The sequence below is a fragment of the Chelon labrosus genome, assembly GCF_963514085.1.
Source record: "Chelon labrosus genome assembly, chromosome: 6".
Taxonomy (NCBI): domain Eukaryota; kingdom Metazoa; phylum Chordata; class Actinopteri; order Mugiliformes; family Mugilidae; genus Chelon; species Chelon labrosus.
Window position 1 is genome coordinate 18,633,756 of NC_140342.1, and position 17,218 is coordinate 18,650,973.

At 38.1% G+C, this 17,218-nt stretch overlaps 2 protein-coding genes and 2 long non-coding RNA genes across 4 annotated transcripts; all 4 read left to right on the plus strand.

Moving 5' to 3' along the window:
* The first annotated feature begins 4,147 nt into the window (after positions 1 to 4,147).
* LOC311488819 (uncharacterized protein) lies at positions 4,148 to 5,539 on the plus strand. Its single transcript, XM_084545670.1, has 3 exons — positions 4,148 to 4,651; positions 4,749 to 4,838; positions 4,955 to 5,539. The coding sequence occupies exons 1-3, from the start codon at positions 4,526 to 4,528 to the stop codon at positions 5,048 to 5,050; spliced, it is 312 nt and encodes a 103-aa protein (XP_084401796.1). The 5' UTR covers positions 4,148 to 4,525; the 3' UTR covers positions 5,051 to 5,539.
* Positions 5,540 to 8,607: 3,068 nt separating this feature from the next.
* On the plus strand, positions 8,608 to 9,795 carry LOC311490037 (uncharacterized protein). Its single transcript, XM_084547375.1, has 3 exons — positions 8,608 to 9,291; positions 9,389 to 9,478; positions 9,595 to 9,795. The coding sequence occupies exons 1-3, from the start codon at positions 9,166 to 9,168 to the stop codon at positions 9,688 to 9,690; spliced, it is 312 nt and encodes a 103-aa protein (XP_084403501.1). The 5' UTR covers positions 8,608 to 9,165; the 3' UTR covers positions 9,691 to 9,795.
* A 2,153-nt stretch (positions 9,796 to 11,948) lies between these two features.
* LOC311488861 lies at positions 11,949 to 13,043 on the plus strand. The gene is made up of 3 exons (XR_014699090.1): positions 11,949 to 12,352; positions 12,453 to 12,542; positions 12,659 to 13,043. It is a non-coding gene; the product is annotated as an uncharacterized lncRNA (long non-coding RNA).
* Positions 13,044 to 14,736: 1,693 nt separating this feature from the next.
* On the plus strand, positions 14,737 to 16,034 carry LOC311489157. The gene is made up of 3 exons (XR_014699103.1): positions 14,737 to 15,544; positions 15,647 to 15,736; positions 15,850 to 16,034. It is a non-coding gene; the product is annotated as an uncharacterized lncRNA (long non-coding RNA).
* Positions 16,035 to 17,218: the final 1,184 nt, after the last annotated feature.

The following is a 17,218-nucleotide window of genomic DNA, read 5'->3' on the forward strand; positions in this document are numbered from 1 at the left end:
GCTGTTTTTAATGTTTTTTTTTTTAGTTGTTACTAAAGTGTGTTTGTGTCTGTGCCTGTGTCAGGCTGCATCCTGCTGTGGATGACTGCTGCCGTCAAGGAGTGTCATTGCTATGGTCTGGTCTAGGTGGGAGGTACATGTCTAAGTAACATCCACACAAATGAATGCCAGGTCCACAGGTTTCCCAGCAGAACATTAAATTATCACAAGATGGTCAATGTTATTTACTTATCCTGTCAGTGGTTTTAACATTGTGGCTGATCGGTCTATATAATATAGCAATGTAGAATTTTGACATATAGGCTATGTTAAAAGTATTTATATACTTTTATTCAAGTAGAGGATCTGTGCAGTGAGCATAAGTTGCATTAGGTTTCTAAAGTAATCCTTACTGTAAATCCATTTTGAAATTGAATTTAATGTTTAAACTGTGTAAAAAATGAACCAACTTTTGCCACCAAGAAACATTTGCATTTAACTGAGAGTAGAAATGTGAATAAATAGTACATGTAAAGAGCCCCTTTCCTGTTACTGTTACAGCAGATCTGATCTCCTGACCCAATTAATATTAATGATAAAGAGGGAAGCTTTAATGTGTCTTAAACACTCACCGGTCTCTGAATCCGTTGCCCACGCTTGATGAAATAAAAAACCTCCTTTGCACTTTAAGTTATCTTTTCTTAAAAAATGAAATAAATATAAATAAATAAGAATCTGTTATAGTCCAATGAGTCTTCGAGGTGATGATTTCTGGTAAAGGCTGATAAGCTGCAGGTCCTGTCAGTGCAGCCAGTCTCGGTTTGTGAGAGAGAATCAGGATAAAGCCTGATTAGAGTCCACTTCCAGTGTTTCTCTGCTTGCCAAGGCGACATGGAAGTGATGAAAGCTTTCAGTTTACTCTATGAAAGGAAAAAATAAATAAAAAAGTTTGAAGTTTGAAGATTGTGATTACGAGTCTGATCTCTGCTTTGAAGATATTCCTGCCAAAATATGCTCAGTTTCAGTCTCGTTAGGGCATTTCTTTGCACAGTAATTAACAATCTTGATTCCCAAGTGTCACTGTGTCTCAGTGTCGTCCCTAAATCACAGCAACGTTGGGAACACGTGTTGTTTTAGGCACGTGTTTAGGCTGTTTAGCTAGGTAGGCTACTGACAGAACAGAAAACTAAAAGATGAAAAAGCAGATAAGAAACACGCAAGAAAACAATCACGGCACCAGAAACAAGACAAACAATTTAACGTTGCCGAAAGCGTGGAGAGGAGAAGCAGAGAGTATTTCTACCGCAAGGATCAGGTAGGTGACAAGAGAGAGTAAGTCTCTGAGGACATCTGGTGGACAGGTGGGGAACTACATGCAGCATGTTTGTGTCTAGATTCAAATAAAATAATAATTATTATTAATTAATTATGTGATTTTAATATGTTCCCATCTCTGAGAATAATCCATTCATCACAACAGCCATATTTACCGTAAGGTTTTACTGATATCATTAACAATGGCTCTGCTCTGTTCAGGTGTACGCAAAATTGACAGCAGGCTTGGACTAACCCTGTTTCCTTTTTCATTTTTTAATTGATGAATCGTGAAATTAATGTCAGCCATGATCACTTTTCTATTACTAATATTTTTGCAGGACATGAGCCGACTGGGGCCTTTCTATGTGGAGTTTGCATGTTCTCCCTGTGTCTGCGTGGGTTCTCTCCGGGTACTCCAGCTTCCTCCCACCATCCAAAGACATCCTCGTTAATTGGTTAATTTGTGATTCTAAATTGGCCGTAGTATGTACATGTGTTGCCTGTCTTTCTGTGTTAGCCCTGTGATAGACTGGCGACCTGTCCAGGGTGTACCCCGCATCTCTCACAATGACAGCTGGGACAGGCTCCAGCCTCCCCGCGACCCTTCACAGGAACAAGCGGTTACAGAAGATGAATGAATGAATGAATAATATTTTTACAATTGAGCTCTGCCTGCTTTGACATGACAACATGCCTCCTGTTAGGTGCTATACAAATTCTAACCTTAAAGAAGAACCGACGAGTACCTGCTTTCCTTCACCTGAGCCGCTTTCACATTTTTGTAAATCTGAAAAGACATGTCCTTTAGAGGGCATCCATAGTCATAAATGCCAGATACAGTACAGTACCATGTACCTGCTTTTGGGAAGGAAGGCAGAGGAGGAAGTGAAAGCGAACAAGAAGATTTTAATCTGTCAGCTTGTTTGGTGTTCACCATCTGGACAAGATTACAGATTTATCAGGAAGTGTGAATAAAATGTCCTAGAACAAAGGCGGTTCAAGGAGCCCCACATGAGAAATAACATCCATATAGTTTTTCGGAACACCATTCATTTATATTTTAGTGTATGCAGTATCTAACTGGACTGCATGGTAACACATGAGAGGCGTCAGTTCAACTGCTCCATTTTCTTACGTGTTGGTTTTAGTCCTTTTTCATTGTTGATTTTAAGTTCAGTCAGGAAACCAGTGGGGCAATCATGTGGCCCAAGTGGTGTTTCTCAATAAAGGCGTTGCGTTTAACAGATGGAGAGGGTGAGTTACTGTAAAGTCAAGACATGTTAAGTCAAAGTTTATTTCTTAAGCACATTTAGAAACAACCTCAGTTCAAATCAATGTAAATTAATCAACAATCCCCATTAATATAAAAACAAATAATTATGAGCTAAAATAAGCAATAAAACACCAAATAAAACAACAGTAAAACTGTGAATAAAAACTGTGTTTGCATGATAAAATCCAAGATATCCTGCTCAACTTGGACTGACGGCTAGCGAGAAGACATAGTTGTTTTTGTTTTTTTAACATGACATAAAATGGTAGGCTGTTCCAGAGTTTGGGGGTCCACTGCTGAAAAGGCTCTACTCCCTCTGTGTTTGAGCCTGGATCTGGGTTAGGTTCAGTAACAGCTGATCTGCTGATCGCAGTCCTCAGGCTAGAGTATGGCGACAATCCTGACAGGTAAGATGCTGCCCAGTCATTCAGACTCTTAAAATCAAGTAATAAAATTTTCAAATGAATCCTAAAATGGACTGGAAGCCAGTGTAGGGATGTCAATACCCGTGTAATGTGGTCACGTCGTTTTCTTTCCCTTTTAAATGACAGGCTGCTGCGTTCTGTACAACCTGCAGGCAACGTATTAATGACTGGCCCAGAGTTACAGTAGTCTAAATGAGTAGTACTTGTATTTAAAAGAAAAGAACTCTATTTATATTTACTGGTCCTAATCTAAACATAAACCTTTATTTATTCAAACCTTAACCCTCAGGTCAAGAGCAATACGACTAAAAGAGAACTGCAGCTATGACACCCTTACTAAGAAAATTATCACTATTAGAAACGTTTTCTGTGTGTACAAGACAACCACAAACATTGCAGGGCTTCATTTTTACAGTTTCTCTCTGGTCATTTTTTGCTACTGTGACCAAGCAATTGTCTTAATCATCTCATGGCCTCTTGGATTTATTTAATAACATTTGGGAAACCTTAGGTTGGCAACCACTAGACTTTTACAGCATATGATATAACCAACAAAGTCATAATCCCACTCAACCCTGTCAAATGCTGGTTCAGCAACATAATCATCACTACAGTATTTCAGCATGAGTATTAAATATTGATGAATACCCAGTCTGCAAACTGTATGCAATATCTATGTATGTTTTTATAAATCCAGTCTAATCCTCATAAATTATTGTTCTTAGCACATTTTCTAAATTAATGGCTCAAATTTTGGTATCCACATTTAGCAGACACAAAAAATATTTTTGTGATTCATTAAAAACATCTGGAAGGAGAAGGGAATAATGCACAAAACATCAGTTGAGAGGAGTCAGTTGAGGTGGCTTGGGCATCTGGTAAAGATGCCTCCCGGACGCCTCCCAGGAGAGGTGTTTCGGGGATGTCTCACCGGAAGGAGACCTCGGGGCCAACCCAGGACCTGGCCTGGGGATTCCTCCGGAGGAGCTGGTGGAAGTGGCTGTGGAGAGGGCTGTCTGGACACGACAAATACACAAGAGGATATGTCTTGTGTCTTTGAAGACTTTAACCAGTGCAGTGTTAAAGTAACTTTCTGTAAATTCATAGCTAGTTAATTTAAATTAAATAATTGTTTTCTTCTCTTCTTCTCTAATGGAAAGGGACGTGCCGATTATCAAAACAAATATCCATACTCTTTGCTTTTCTTGTTGACGCTACACACTTTTCCATTTTCTATTTAGAAAATTTTAATTCAATTCTACTCCCAACTGTGTTTATGGTTGTTATTTCAGAGGCACGCAGTATGTTCGTGTCTCTGTGTTCACAAAACTCCATGTTTTCATAATATATTTGAGAAAGAGGATGGTAAACTGCTTCCACTTCTACAAACCTCAGCAAATATGTGTTGTCTTCAGATTTCTCTCTGACATCAACTGGTGTTGAAAGGTTTGTTGGTGCAGTACTTCCTCTTTATTCACACGGGTGTGGTATATAAAGACATGTATGTTTCAGACTCCTCAGTTGGTCAGCCATGGACAAAGGTTTGCTGCTGGTCCTGTTGTGTCTCGAGGCCTTCCTGCTCATCTCAGCCTTCACTGCTGCTGATGGTGCAGCTCTGCTGACTGGCAATCCTCAACAAAGACAGCCTGTGGATCTGGTGAGAACCTCAAATGTGCTTACCGCACCATTTAGCTGTAAATGCAGCTGTGATGATGTCTGTGTGTAGTGACGTTACATTTATCTTAATTTTTCAGGGAGTAAAAGAAAATGAAGTGGGGAGGATGAGAAGACGGATGAAGAGAAGCTGTGGGTGGAGACCAGGATCGTGTAGTGGACTCAGAGGGGTAAGCTTGCTTTACTTTGAGTTCATTCGTTTATTTGGAAAGGCACAACCTATTAAATTACATAGAAATTATAGAGAGAATATTGACTGTGTCTCTCTGTCTCCTTATTTTTTAAGCCTCCACCCACAAAACCTCCCAAGACCATTCCACTTCTTGATAAAATAAGAACCATCCATGAAGATGGAAACAGTCAACTTCATGCGACCCCTTGATCATCAGAAGCTCTAAACATGCTCTTCAGGAACGGCCATGCAATGTGGAAGATTGGAAATATATATTCATTATATTATCTACAAAATAAAAAAAATTCAAATCAGATAGTGTGTGATTTCATGTTTGGTACACATCTCTAGGTGGTAAACAAAAGTAATGAATTGAACTTGCTGACAGGAACAGGCGTGAGAGACTCTGTGACGACATCTGGTGGACAGATGGAGAACTACAGAGTCTGGTAGAAGGAGATGAAACATGCAGTATGATTGTATCCCCATTAAAATAAAGATCTAGGATTATAAGGCTAAATAATAATCAAAATACTTTTAACAAACCAGGAGATGACTAACAACAGTAATGATGACTGATGTCCCTGAATGATCTGCCTGGTGTATAGTTTTGTTAAGCTCAGGAGCATTTTGTGGCACAGTTAGCTGCGTTTCTCTTTGTTATTTCATCACATTTAAAATAACAAGGGTTCTCTTATATAAATGTATTATTTTATGTCTCCGTGCTACCAGAAGCCGCGGCTGCACAGCAAATTCAGCATACCCAAATCAACACCACCAGAGTTAATCTCAACACTTTTAAAGTGTCTATATGGGTCCACACCACAGTGTTAATTTCACTCTTTTTGAAGTGTTGGTATGTTAACACTCCCAAAGTGTTATTATTGACTCTTCTTAGAGTTAAAATTTAACACTTCTCAACACTAACCAGTGTTAGTTTCTCTCAACACTAGTGTATAGTGTTAGATATCAACTATCTCATAGTGTCAGTTGTTAACTACTACAGGTGTTCCACCTCCATATTTACACTGTATGGTGTAAATATTGTTTTCAGTTACATATTACGTGTAAAATTAAATATGATGAAATAAAGAGGCCATGTTAAGCTTAAAACATTTATTTTAAAATGCATGGAACAACACATTAAATGCCACATCAAACTTTCCAGATACTTTGTTCCCAGACATCAGGGTGAAGGAGAGAATTAGTCCTGTAGCTCCTACAGCAGGTGTTGTATTACCTCAGGGTCATAGTAGAGTTCCTGGTTAAAGAAACGCATACAAACACAAACAAACACACACACACACACACACACAAAAAAAAATGAATTAAAAGAGAAATACAGTCAAATGACTAATACAGAGTTTTTGGACTTCATGTGAAACGCTTGCTCTTTGTTAGCGTCGGCACCGACAGTGACGGTCCCGCGTTTAGCTAGCGTCAAACCTTAATGCTAACCGACACGCATGTTAACACCACCGCAGTTATACGGTCTTTGTCTACTTGGTCAGCTGTAACAACTGAAACAGTCTACTTATGTTAACCTTGTAACTGAACATGAATTAGCATTTACTGACTGTAGCATACGTGTAAACTCGAATGTTAGCGTTAGCGTTAGCTTGTTGTTCGGACACAGTGTGTACGGGGCATGATGCCGCATGCAAGATTAAGAGTCAATATTTACGTCAAACATAACATTATACACAAAGTGAAGCACATTTACTCACCAAACAACGTTTTCTCATCAGCCATAATCAGTCGGTAGTTGTGGTGATAACTGTCCAGGTGTGGGTATAATAAATGGGCGGGTTTATAAATTAACACCGTAGGGGTTATATGCAGGTTCAGAGCTCGTCGTAGAAATTAAGAGAGTTAAATGTGTTGCACTGACACTTACAGAGTTAAATCACAAACACTCCATTCTGACACTCTATTTTAACACCAACTATTTGTCCTCAGAGAGTTATAATACATTTAACTCTACAAAGAGTAGAATTAACACTACACTTGCTAAAATTACGCCAACACCAGAATTTTAACTCTGCAGGATTTGCTGTGTGGAAGCAAACCCAGTTTCTTGTAAAGATCTCAACTTCTCACAGTGATGACAATATGTTGATAAACACATATTTACCTGAAACCTCAGGCAACATTTGAGAAGACCACTAACAGAGCTGTCTAATCAAATGTGTGTTTTTAAGTGTCTGTTTTATTCATTTCATTTCTGTGTAAGTACAATCAGAGAATACACTGGAGTAATCATGTTGCAGCCATGAGTCACTTTCTCATTAAATGCTGGAAACATTTTGCTGATGTGTGCAGGTCATCATTATCAGACACGATTATACTTAAACAATTTCTCTGTTTGTAGAAGAGAGTAGTGTACTCTATTTTTTATTTTTATCACACTCCAGTGCTTCATTTTGGAGTTGCCTCATCCTAATTTTTCAATAGATGTTTGTTCAAATCACTACATGAAGCGCAGACGTCTTGAGATGTGGTCCACACCAGACTTCAGCACATTCTCGGTGGACTCATGCTTAAAGCGAAGCAAAATTTATTTCCAAAGACGCTCAGTAAAACAAATGAAAAAAACAAAAATCATGAATAAATCTTTCCTTTTCTATTAATCATCTCATGGCCCCTCAGATTTATCTCGTGATGTTTGGAAACCACTGCACAAAAATGCTACTTTTACATTATAGGGTCATTATACAAAGTAATGTCATTTTTAGTGCTGTACTTCATGCCTTTAAATACTTGCTGAGACGTTTACTGATTACAACTAACATAGAGAAAAAGAGGAAATCAACCAGGATCCAACTACAGAGGAAGAACAGGGTGTCTCTATGTTTATTATATTCTCTGCTTAGTGTTGTTTTGTCATTTTTGAGAAGCTTCCTTATTATTTTTCTATGGTTTGTTGTGCAATTCCTACAGTCCAACACCCTAACAGATCAGTTAACAAGTAAGAAACCACAACTGCTCAATGCAACGTCTGTTATTTCTCAACTGTCCAACAACTAAATCACTTTCTGTTTAGGAAGTATTAATACAGTAATAAGTAAATTGTTGGTTTATACTCAGCTCAGGGTGAGTGTAGTGGTTGTGGTGTAAATATTTAAGGATGTAATCTCTTCGTTGTTGCTTTGTGTTTCTTTATGCATTTTATTTTATAAGTGTGTTTACTCTTAGTGGTCATTTTGCTCTTAGTGATTGTTTTGTGTGTTTTTAATGTTCTCACTGTATATTCTGGAAGTTGCTTCACATGACTTAAAGGGGAATTACCATTTTTTACAACCTGGACCCTATTTCCTGGACCTTAAATACGATCATTTACTCACCAATATAACTTTGGTGTCAGTTGTTCAGATGATATTTAGATCTTCATATTTCCATATAGTGGGAGTGACTGGGGCACCGAAATAATAATAATAATAATAACTTTATTTATATAGCACTTTTAAAAACAGGGTTTACAAAGTGCTTTGACAAACAAAGCAGAACAAATAAAAGGAACACAGTTAAATTAAAACTCAAAACCTAAAAATTAAAGAGTAAAACGAAGACGACATCACAAAAATTGAGTTTTAAGAAGTGATTTAAAAGAGGTTACTGATTCTGCAAGCCTTATCTCCTCAGGTAGGTCGTTCCAAAGCCGAGGGGCAATAACAGAAAAAGCTCGGTCACCTTTAGATTTAAGCCGAAACACAGCCGAAACACAGCCTCTAAATAAATGCAGCCTCTAAATAACACATTATCTGCCATTATCTGCTAATTCAATCTAAACTATGATGAAATCAAACCAAACCGAATTACTACAAAATAAACTGACTCACTGACTCTGATTTATATAAAGAGGATGTCAGATCTTTTCATTCATTCACCTTCTGTAACCGCTTGTTCCTGTTAAGGGTTGCGGGGGATGTCTGATCTATCATATTTAATGTGCATCACTGACATTTAATAGTAAGACTTTTTAAACAGGAGGTAAACACCAGGAAGATCAAGGTTTCTTAGAGTGTTTTTTTTAACAGGTGTTGCACTTACTTGTGACATTGTGGTCAAATTACTGCAAAAGAGCAGACAAATTAAGTAACAGCCCACGTCAGACACACACACACAACTTAAATCATTGATGATTTCACATTCACCAAACACCGACCCAACAGCTAAAATAACTAAAGTTACCTTCAAGATACTCTGACGTCTACTGATGATGAAAGGTTTGTTGGTGCAGTACTTCCTCTTTATTCACACGGGTGTGGTTTACGGGCACAGGTACATAAAGACATGTATGTTTCAGACTTTTCAGTTCATCAGCCATGGACAAAGGTTTGCTGCTGATCCTGTTGTGTCTCGAGGCCTTCCTGCTCATCTCAGCCTTAACTGCTGCTGATGGTGCAGCTCTGCTGACTGACGATCCTCAACAAAGACAGTCTGTGGATCTGGTGAGAACCTCAAATGTGCTTACCGCACCATTTAGCTGTAAATGCAGCTGTGATGATGTCTGTGTGTAGTGATGTTACATTTATTTTAATTTTTCAGGGAGTAAAAGAAAATGAAGTGGGGAGGATGAGAAGTCGGATGAAGAGAAGCTGTGGGTGGAGACCAGGAACGTGTAGTGCACTCAGAAAGGTAAGCTTGCTTTACTTTGAGTTCATTCGTTTATTTGGAAAGGCACAATTTATTAAATTACATAGAAATTATAGAAAGAATATTGACTGTATCTCTCTGTCTCCTTATTTTTTAAGCCTCCACCCACAAAACCTCCCAAGACCATTCCACTTCTTGATAAAATAAAACTCATCCGTGAAGATGGAAAGAGTCAACTTCATGCGACCCCTTGATCATCAGAAGCTCTAAACATGCTCTTCAGGAACGGCCATGCAATGTGGAAGATTGGAAATATATATTCATTATATTATCTACAAAATAAAAAAATTCAAATCAGATAGTGTGTGATTTCATGTTTGGTACACATCTCTAGGTGGTAAACAAAAGTAATGTATTGAACTTGCTGACAGGAACAGGCGTGAGAGACTCTGTGACGACATCTGGTGGACAGATGGAGAACTACAGAGTCTGGTAGAAGGAGATGAAACATGCAGTATGATTGTATCCCCATTAAAATAAAGCTCTAGGATTATAAGGCTGAATAATAATCAAAATACTTTTAACAAACCAGGAGATGACTAACAACAGTAATGATGACTGATGTCCCTGAATGATCTGCCTGGTGTATAGTTTTGTTAAGCTCAGGAGCATTTTGTGGCACAGTTAGCTGCGTTTCTCTCTGTTATTTCATCACATTTAAAAGAACAATGGTTCTCTTATATAAATGTATTATTTTATGTCTCCGTGCTACCAGAAGCCGCGGCTGGAGGCAAACCCAGTTTCTTGTAAAGATCTCAACTTCTCACAGTGATGACAATATGTTGTTAAACACATATTTACCTGAAACCTCAGGCAACATTTGAGAAGACCACTAACAGAGCTGTCTAATCAAATGTGTGTTTTTAAGTGTCTGTTTTATTCATTTCATTTCTGTTGTAAGTACAATCAGGGAATACACTGGAGTAATCATGTTGCAGCCATGAGTCACTTTCTCATTAAATGCTGGAAACATTTTGCTGATGTGTGCAGGTCATCATTATCAGACATGACTACTCTTAAATAATTTATCTGTTTGTAGAAGAGGGTAGTGTACTCTATTTTTTATTTTTATCACACTCTAGTGCTTCATTTTGGAGTTGCCTCTTCCTAATTTTTCAATAGATGTTTGTTCAAATCGCTACATGAAGCGCAGACGTCTTGAGATGTGGTCCACACCAGACTTCAGCACATTCTCGGTGGGCTCATGCTTAAAGCGAAGCAAAATTTCTTTCCAAAGATGCTCAGTAAAGCAAATGAAACAACCCCAAATCATGAATAAGTCTTTCCTTTTCTATTGATCATCTCAAGACCCCTCAGATTTATCCAGTGATTTTTGGGGGTGTCGACCCATAAGGTGGAAACCACTGCACAAAAATGCTACTTTTACATTATAGGGTCATTATACAAAGTAATGTCATTTTTAGTGCTGTACTTCATGCCTTTAAATACTTGCTGAGACTTTTACTGATTACAACTTACAAAGAGAAAAAGAGGAAATCAACCAGGATCCAACTATAGAGGAAGAACAGGGTGTCTCTATGTTTGTTATATTCTCTGTTTGGTGTTGTTCTGTCATTTCTGAGAAGCTTCCTTATTATTTTTCTATGGTTTGTTGTGCAATTCCTACAGTCCAACACCCTAACAGATCAGTTAATTAACAAACCAGAACTACACAAACTCAAAGGTTCTCAATGCAACGTCTATTATTTCTCAACTGTCCAACAACTAAATCACTTTCTGTTTAGGAAGTATTAATACACTAATAAGTAAATTGTTGGTTTATACTCAGCTCAGGGTGAGTATAGTGGTTGTGGTGTAAATATTTAAGGATGTAATCTCTTCGTTGTTGCTTTGTGTTTCTTTATGCATTTTATTTTATAAGTGTGTTTACTCTTAGTGGTCATTTTGCTCTTAGTGATTGTTTTGTGTGTTTTTAATGTTCTCACTGGAAGTTGCTTCACATGACTTAAAGGGGAATTACCGTTTTTTACAACCTGGACCTTATTCCTGGCATAAAATACGATAATTTACTCACCAATATAACTTTGGTGTCAGTTGTTCAGATGATATTTAGATCTGCGTATTTCCATATAGTGGGACTGACTGGGGCATCGAAATGCAGCCTCTAAATAACACATTATCTGCCGTAAAACTTGTTCATTTCACCAATATTTTGTTAATTAAATCTATTAATCTATTAAATCAATTAAATCTAAACTATGATGAAATCAAACCAAACCACTACAAAATAACCTGACTCACTGACTCTGATTTATATAAAAAGGATGTCAGATCTTTTCATTCATTCATCTTCTGTAACCGCTTGTTCCTGTTAAGGGTCGCGGGAGATGTCTGATCTATCATATTTAATGTGGATCACTGGAGGTAAATGCCAGGAAAATCAAGGTGTCTGAGAGTGTTTTTTTTTGTTTTTTAACAGGTGGTGCGATTACTTGTGACAATGTGGTCACATCACTGCAAAAGAGCAGACAAATTAAGTAACAGCCCACATCAGACACACACACACAACTTAAATCACTGATGATTTCTCATTCACCAAACACCGGACACAACAGATAAAAGAACTAATGTTACCTTCAAGATGCTCTGACGTCTACTGGTGATGAAAGGTTTGTTGGTACATCACTTCCTCTTTATTCACACGGGTGTGGTTTGCGGGCAGCGGGTATATGAAGACATGTATGTTTCAGACTCTTCAGTTCATCAGCCATGGACAAAGGTTTGCTGCTGGTCCTGTTGTGTCTCGAGGCCTTCCTCCTCATCTCAGCCTTCACTGCTGCTGATGGTGCAGCTCTGCTGACTGACGATCCTCAACAAAGACAGCCTGTGGATCTGGTGAGAACCTTAATTCAAGTAATTTCTGCACTGTTTAGCTGTAAATGTTGCTGTGAGGATTTCTGTGTGTAGTGGTGTTAAATTTATCTTAATATTTCAGAGAGTAAAAGAAAATGCAGTGCCGAGGAGGAGATATTGGTCCGTGGGAGGCTGTGGGTGGAAAACAGGAGGGTGTGTTCCACTTGTAGTGGTAAGCTTGCTTTACTTTGAGTTTATTCATATATTTGGAAAGGTACAATTTATTAAATTACGTGGAAATTACACAAAGAATATTGAATGTATCTCTCTGACTCCTTTTTTTTTTAGCGTCCACGCATAAAACCCACCATTTCACTTGAAAAAATAAAAAGCAGACATGAAGATGGAAACAGTCAACTTCACGTGATCGCTTGATCGTCAGAAGCTCTAAACATGCTCTTCAGGAACGGCCATGCAATTTGGAAGATTGGAAATATGTATTCATTATATTTTCTCCAAGCTAAAAATTTGTGTGGCACAGTTAGCAGCATATCTCTTTGCTATTTCATCACATTTTAAAGAACAAGCGTTCTGTTATATAAATGTATTGTTTTATGTCTCCGTACTACCAGCAGCCGTGGCTGGAAGCATTATGTTTTTGAGCAGTTTGTCCTATTAAAGTGAATGTCAGGAAAGCCTCAGTAATAAACGATGAAGTGATCAGAATGCATTTGCGTTTGAAGTTTTTTAAGGGGTGGAGTAGTGAGGGGACCAGAGGGCTCAAAATGGCAAGGAGCCCCAAAGGTTTCTTTTGTCTGCAGTTCTAAAAAAATTATATTATGAGTGAAGCATGTTGGCTTAATAAATAACTCAAAATGGCCTTGTATTTTGGTAAATATGTTTATGTATAAAGCAATATTTCTAAAGCACTTTTCTACCTATTGGTGTCCAAAGCTCTTTACTGTTATAATGACACATCTACCATCCATTCACACAAGCACACTCATGCGCGGCTTATGCTTCTGCGCCAATTTGAAGCCGTAGCTACAGTTACATCCCACATCCTATGCAGACCCTAAGCATTGTAGCTTGACGTGCACCTCGCTAGAAATGTAACTACACGTCACGGCGACCGCAGACCACAAGAGTTGTGATTGGTCTGCTCGGTAGTATGTTTCCACTTTAGTATTTCCGCCTGCTTCTCCATCTCCGTACTTTTAAAATTGATTGTTTCGGTTTAATAAAGATGGAACACATCGAAGAAAGATTGACTGAGGAGTTTCAGAGCTACAAACATTTGTATGAGTTGTCTTGGCCGAATGTTTCAGTTGCCATTTTTGCAAGTGAAACAGGAAGTAGAAACAAAAATTAAATCGACTGGCAAAAAAGACACAGCGCTGTCTAGTGTTTGGGTGTCGTTGTTACAGAGCGAGCCAAACTAACGAGCGCACAAGTACAAATGGCTCGCACCAGCTTAGGCTTCTGCATATATGTCCCACAGAGGTATAAAACGCACTTCACATTCACATAACAGTGCCAAAGCACTGGGAGTAACTTGGGGTTCAGGGTCTTGCTCAAGGACACTTCAGCATGTGGTCTATGGCAGTGTTTTTCAACCTTTTTTTAGCCAAGGTACATTTTTTTTATTGAAAAAATCACAAGGCACACCACCAACCGAAATCAAATAAACACAAAGAAAAAAGTCTTATGATCTTTCATATTTCGACTCATTCAGTGTGAAACCTGGACCTGTTTGTATGAATACAGCTCTTGCCCTATAGGTACACAGATATATATACACAGACACTGGACAATGGCATATTATTTGCAGATAATAATTAATTCGCTTTCAAAAAAAGTTTTTTAGACCAATTAGGTGAAATTGCATAATTTCCCACGGCACACCTGACGATCTCTCACGGCACACTAGTGTGCCGCGGCACAGTGGTTGAAAAACACTGGTCTATGGATCGACCAGGGATCGAAGTGCTTACTCTCTGGTTTGTGGTCAACCTCCTCTACCCACCTACTGAGCCAAAGCCACCTCCTAAAGTGTTCCTAATAGGCCCCAGTTTCTTGTAAACAACTCAACTTCTCACAGCGATGACAATATGTTGATAAGCGCATAGGTATTTACCTGAAACCTCAGGCTACATTTGAGGAGACCACAAATAGAGGTGTCTAATCATATGTGTGTTGTAAGTACAATCAGAGAATCCATTGGAGTAATCATGTTGCCCACGTAGTCTCAAAAAAAAAAAAAGAGTAGAAAGGATGGTGAATAATATATAATATATTTAAAGTGACTGGGAAATAAATTTTCTCTTAATCTAAACATAAACTTTTACTGTACAAACAGTTGGATCCAGTTAAAATGGAAGTGCAGCCAGTAGTGTACTCTATTTTTTATTTTTATCACATTCCAGTGCATCCAATTCATTAGTATTGACAGAAGACGATAAATGAAACAAGTTTTGCTGCGAAAAAGTTGCCAGGTCATCTACAAATAAAGAAAATTAAATTCTGTAGGATTTAATTGAATTTCTCATCAACTAATTTGAATACAGAGCGTGTGTGTCATTATATTTGTTTTGTAATTTATTTCATCACCTTGCTTCATTTCAGTGATGCTTCCTCTTTATTTTACAGGTGTCGAAATATCCTCAATTACATTTCCCTAAACTATGATGAAATCAAACCAAACCAAACTAAATTAATACAAAATAAATGGACTCAATGACTCTGATTTATATAAGATGGATGTCAGATCTATCATATTTAATGTGGATCACTGACATTTAATAGTGAGAATTTTTTGGTGCAGTTACTTGTGACAATGTGGTCAAATCACTGCAAAAGAGTAAAGAAATTAAGTAACAGCCCACGTCAGACTACACACACACACAACTTACATCAGTGATGATTTCTCATTCACCAGACACGACACAAAACAGCTAAAGGAACTAAAGTTACCTTCAAGATGCTCTGACGTCTACTGGTGATGAAAGGCTTGTTGGTACAGTACTTCCTCTTTATTCACACGGGTGTGGTTTGCGGGCAGCAGGTACATAAAGACGTGTATGTTTCAGACTCTTCAGTTCATCAGCCATGGACAAAGGTTTGCTGCTGGTCCTGTTGTGTCTCGAGGCCTTTCTGCTCATCTCAGCCTTCACTGCTGCTGATGGTGGAGCTCTGCTGACTGATGATCCTCAACGAAGACAGCCTGTAGATCTGGTGAGAACCTTGCTTCAAATGGGCTTTCTGCACTGTTTAGCTGTAAATGTTGCTGTGAGGAGCTCTGTGTGTAGTGGTGTTACATTTATCTTAATATTTCAGAGAGTAAAAGAAAATGCAGTGCCGAGGAGAAGATATTGGTCCCTGGGAGGCTGTGGGTGGAAAACAGGAGGGTGTAGTGCACTCAAAGTGGTAAGCTTGCTTTACTTTGAGTTTATTTGGTTATTTGGAAAGGCACAATTTATTAAATTGCATAGAAATTATAGAAAGAATATTGACTGTGTCTCTCTGTCTCCTTTTTTTAGCCTCCACCCATAAAACCCACCAAGACCATTTCACTTCTTGATATATTAAAAATCAGCCGTTAAGATGGAAAGAGTCAACTTCATGTGATCCCTTGATCATCAGAAGCTCTAAACATGCTCTTCAGGAATGACCATTTAATGTGGAAGATTGGAAATATGTATTCATTATATTATCTACAAAATAAAATTTCAAATCAGACATTGTGTGGTTTCATGTTTGGTACACATCTCTAGGTGGTAAACAAGTAATGTATAGAAGCTTCTGTAGCACCAGGAGCAGGTGGGTGACAAACGTGAGACTCTCTGACAACACCTGGTGGACAGACGGAGAACTACAGATGACTAACAACATTAACAATGGCTCTATATATGAGTAAATTAATTAGCGTGAATATGAATTAGACTCATTTAGAGTCCAACACTGACATTTGAAGTGTACTCATTTTTAAAGACAAAACTGATACTCGTGTGTCTGATGCAATCCTCCTTTTAAGAAGCTACTTGGATGAGTGGTGAAACGTCTTCTCAAAAAAACTCTACAAGTCCCGTTGCCTTTTTTGAACCTTTGTTGGATCCTCCTTTTAAACAAAAGGAGGTTTAAAAGGAGGTTGGAGATCTAAGATGTTTCTCATGAACTCATCTTATTTAACCTTTGACATCCATGACAGATCAAGACTTTCCAAATGTATACAAAATTGTTTGATTATCTGGGAAACTGGGAGATGACTAACAACATTAATAATGGCTCTGTGTATATACATAAGAGTAAATTAATATTATTGAGTTGGACTCCACCTGCTTTTTGTCAGATCAGTTTAATAGAAAAACTAGAGCTACCCAGACTCAGACTCAGTCACACAACTGTTTTGGAGGAACAAGGGAGACCTACATAACATTAGGAAGGGGGTCATAATGTTATGCCTGATTAGTGTATACATGGCAGCCATGTGGAGTGAAGCAATTCAGCAAGGACCAGTGTTATTACTACAGCGGTGAAATTGCGGTTCAGTTATGGGGTTGTCTAAAATAACTAATGTCTAAAATAACTAAAGTCCAATCAGAAATAAATAAATAATAAACAAATAATCATGATAACTTATCAATAAAAATAAATAAAAAATAAATAACATAGGTGCATGCATTCAGTGAGTGAGAGAGACATTACAGCTTGTTCCAAAGTTTGTCATATCGCCAGGTCTTCATGTCAATACATGCTTCTGATGCAGAGATGGCGATCCATTAGAGGCAGCGGTGGTTACAACATTCCACTGAGCCTCAGATGATGTGTGTTTACTGCATGCAATGTGTTTATTGCATGCAGAGTGCAAAACAGTGATCAAATCTTGAGACGCATTTAAAAGTGTGACCA